This window comes from Myotis brandtii, unplaced genomic scaffold (genome assembly GCF_000412655.1).
Source record: "Myotis brandtii unplaced genomic scaffold, ASM41265v1 scaffold303, whole genome shotgun sequence".
Lineage (NCBI taxonomy): Eukaryota > Metazoa > Chordata > Mammalia > Chiroptera > Vespertilionidae > Myotis > Myotis brandtii.
The window spans coordinates 5,082,171-5,084,364 of record NW_005361573.1 but is presented as its reverse complement, the minus strand read 5'-3'; the positions used below and the strand labels follow the sequence as shown (position 1 = coordinate 5,084,364).

At 57.5% G+C, this 2,194-nt stretch overlaps 1 protein-coding gene across 1 annotated transcript; it reads right to left on the bottom strand.

Moving 5' to 3' along the window:
• Nucleotides 1-1,632: 1,632 nt before the first annotated feature.
• LOC102258334 (immunoglobulin iota chain) lies at nucleotides 1,633-2,123 on the bottom strand. The gene is made up of 2 exons (XM_005869834.2): nucleotides 2,078-2,123; nucleotides 1,633-1,976 (listed from the first exon to the last, which is right to left on the bottom strand). Exons 1-2 carry the CDS (start codon nucleotides 2,121-2,123, stop codon nucleotides 1,633-1,635), a joined length of 390 nt encoding a protein of 129 aa, XP_005869896.1.
• Between the last annotated feature and the right edge of the window lie 71 nt (nucleotides 2,124-2,194).

The window sequence follows — 2,194 nt, the reverse complement described above, 5'->3', positions numbered from 1 at the left end:
GGGGGCACAGCTGAGCTACTGGGGAGCAGCCAGCAGGGGCTTCTACCACAGCGCCCCTGGGGGACACAGGGCGCAGGTCAGCCCTTGGGGAGTGAGAGGGAAGCAGGAGGAGAGGATGCAGGCCAGGGGCACACAGCTGGGCCCAGAGTGGACTCGGGCAGCCCTGCGGCCCCCTGGCCGCCTTGCCCAAGAAAGGGCTGGTCGTGGAGGTCTGGCCCCAACTTCCTTCGGGCCGCCCCTCTCCCTGCGCAGTAATAAGGCCCTGGGCTCCCATCTGTGGTTGGAAGAGGCCGTCAGCTGGTCCTGCTGTCCCCTGTGAGCAGCCTGGGAGAGGCCGCTGCTGGGCAGCCCCTGTCGGGATGTGGAGGCAGGAGCTTCTGCTCAGAAGCCTCTGGGCCCGCATGTCCCTCTGTGAGCACAGAGCTCAGTCCTTGGCTGGGCGGTGCCTGACCTTCCGGCACGGGGCCTCCCTCAGCCCCTAGATGGCCCCGCGGCTCCTGCCCCTCCTGCCGCGGTCACGCTCTGGCCTGTCCCATGGCTCTGACTTCCTGTCCTCTCCCCTGGACGCTGGCTGATCACAGGGATTTAAAAGCCTGTGGAGCCAGAGCTGCCACCACTTCCAATGGGACTCAGATTTGTCTGTGTTTGTTAATCCTCACCCGAGGGTATGTTCCCATTGATGTTTACGGAGAGTGGAAGGGAGAGGGAGAGACAGAGAAACATCGAGGTGAGAGAAATACATTGATTGGTTTCCTCCTGCAGGTGCCAACCAGAATCTGGGCCAAGGAGGAGCCTGCAACGGATGTACCTGCCCTTGACCAGAATCTAACCAAGGAACATTTGGTCCACGGGCCGACACTCTATCCACTGATCAACACAGGCCAGGGGCTAATGTGACTAATGCTAATATATTCAGTGTTTTGTAGACACTGATATCTTAAGAGGAAAAATTCAGTAAATAAATACGAACCAAGTGGAACAATGCTGGAGAAGTGAGCTGTTGCCTGAGAAAACCTCCATTTAGGATGGACATGGAGTTAAAAAAGCGGATTTTTCCAGGCAACGTTGCATCTCCTTCTTTTCTGTTTTACCTTAAATATTTCTTAATTTTTCAATGATAGCAGGAATTTGTCACTTTTCTCTGAAACCCTCACGTGAGGATGGAGTTAAGAGCTGAGGAGCCCGAGGGAGAGGAGGGGGTGAGGGAGGCAGCAGCAGAGGAGGGAAGAGGAGGAGGGAGGGTGTCACTGAGAGTCTGTGCTGGTTGTGACCAACCTTCTGTGGGTTTGATCAGAGAAGGAGAAGGTGGTGCCCATGACCAGGGTGAACACTAACATATCAGACATGATGGGTCAGTAGTGACACAGGGTTCACACACATGACATTAATCTGTGGGGGAGCATGGCTGTCTGGGTGACCATGTGCAGTTGCAGACACAGGATGTGAGCTGATAGGAAACATACGCTGGTCTCGGCCCCTGGCCCCGGCACAGGCTCCTGAAACCCTTGTCAGTCCCTTGGGGGCGGGCGGGCCTTTGCTGATGAGGGGACGCTGAGTGAGTTCCTGGGATTGACACCCTAAGTGCAGGCAGCCCTCACCTCTGGACCCAGGGGTTTTGGTCTCACTTCCTCGTCATCTGAGACACTGTGAGTAATGAAGGCTGCTCCCACTGCCATGGTATGTAGCACAGTAATAGTCAGCCTCGTCCTCAGGCTGCAGCCCCGAGATGAGCAGGAGCCCTGCATTGGCCGAAGCATCTTTGGATCCAGAGAAGCGGCCGGAGCCCTGGTTCTTATCTGAGTCTGAATAATATTCCAGGAGTAACCAGGGAGGGCTCCCTGGCTTCTGCTGGTACCAGGCTATCCAGTAACCACCAACACTGAAGCCACTGCTCAGGGTGCAGGTGAGTCTGGCTGTGGTTCCCAGAGATGCGGAGAGGGAGGGCGGCTGAGTCAGCACAGGCTGGGAGAGGGACCCTGCAGACACAGACACTTGTCAGTGATGGGCAGGGACCAGGGGACGTTTCCCAGGAGACTGAGCAGGAAGGGAAGAAGCCTGGTCCCAGGCCTGTCCCTACCTGTGCAGTGAGAGAGGAGCGCGAGGAGCAGAGGAGTCCAGGCCATGGTGCTCACAGCCCTGAGCCCACAGTGGGGCTGGGCTGCCCAGGCCTCCTTTTCTCCCCCACCCTCTGCCA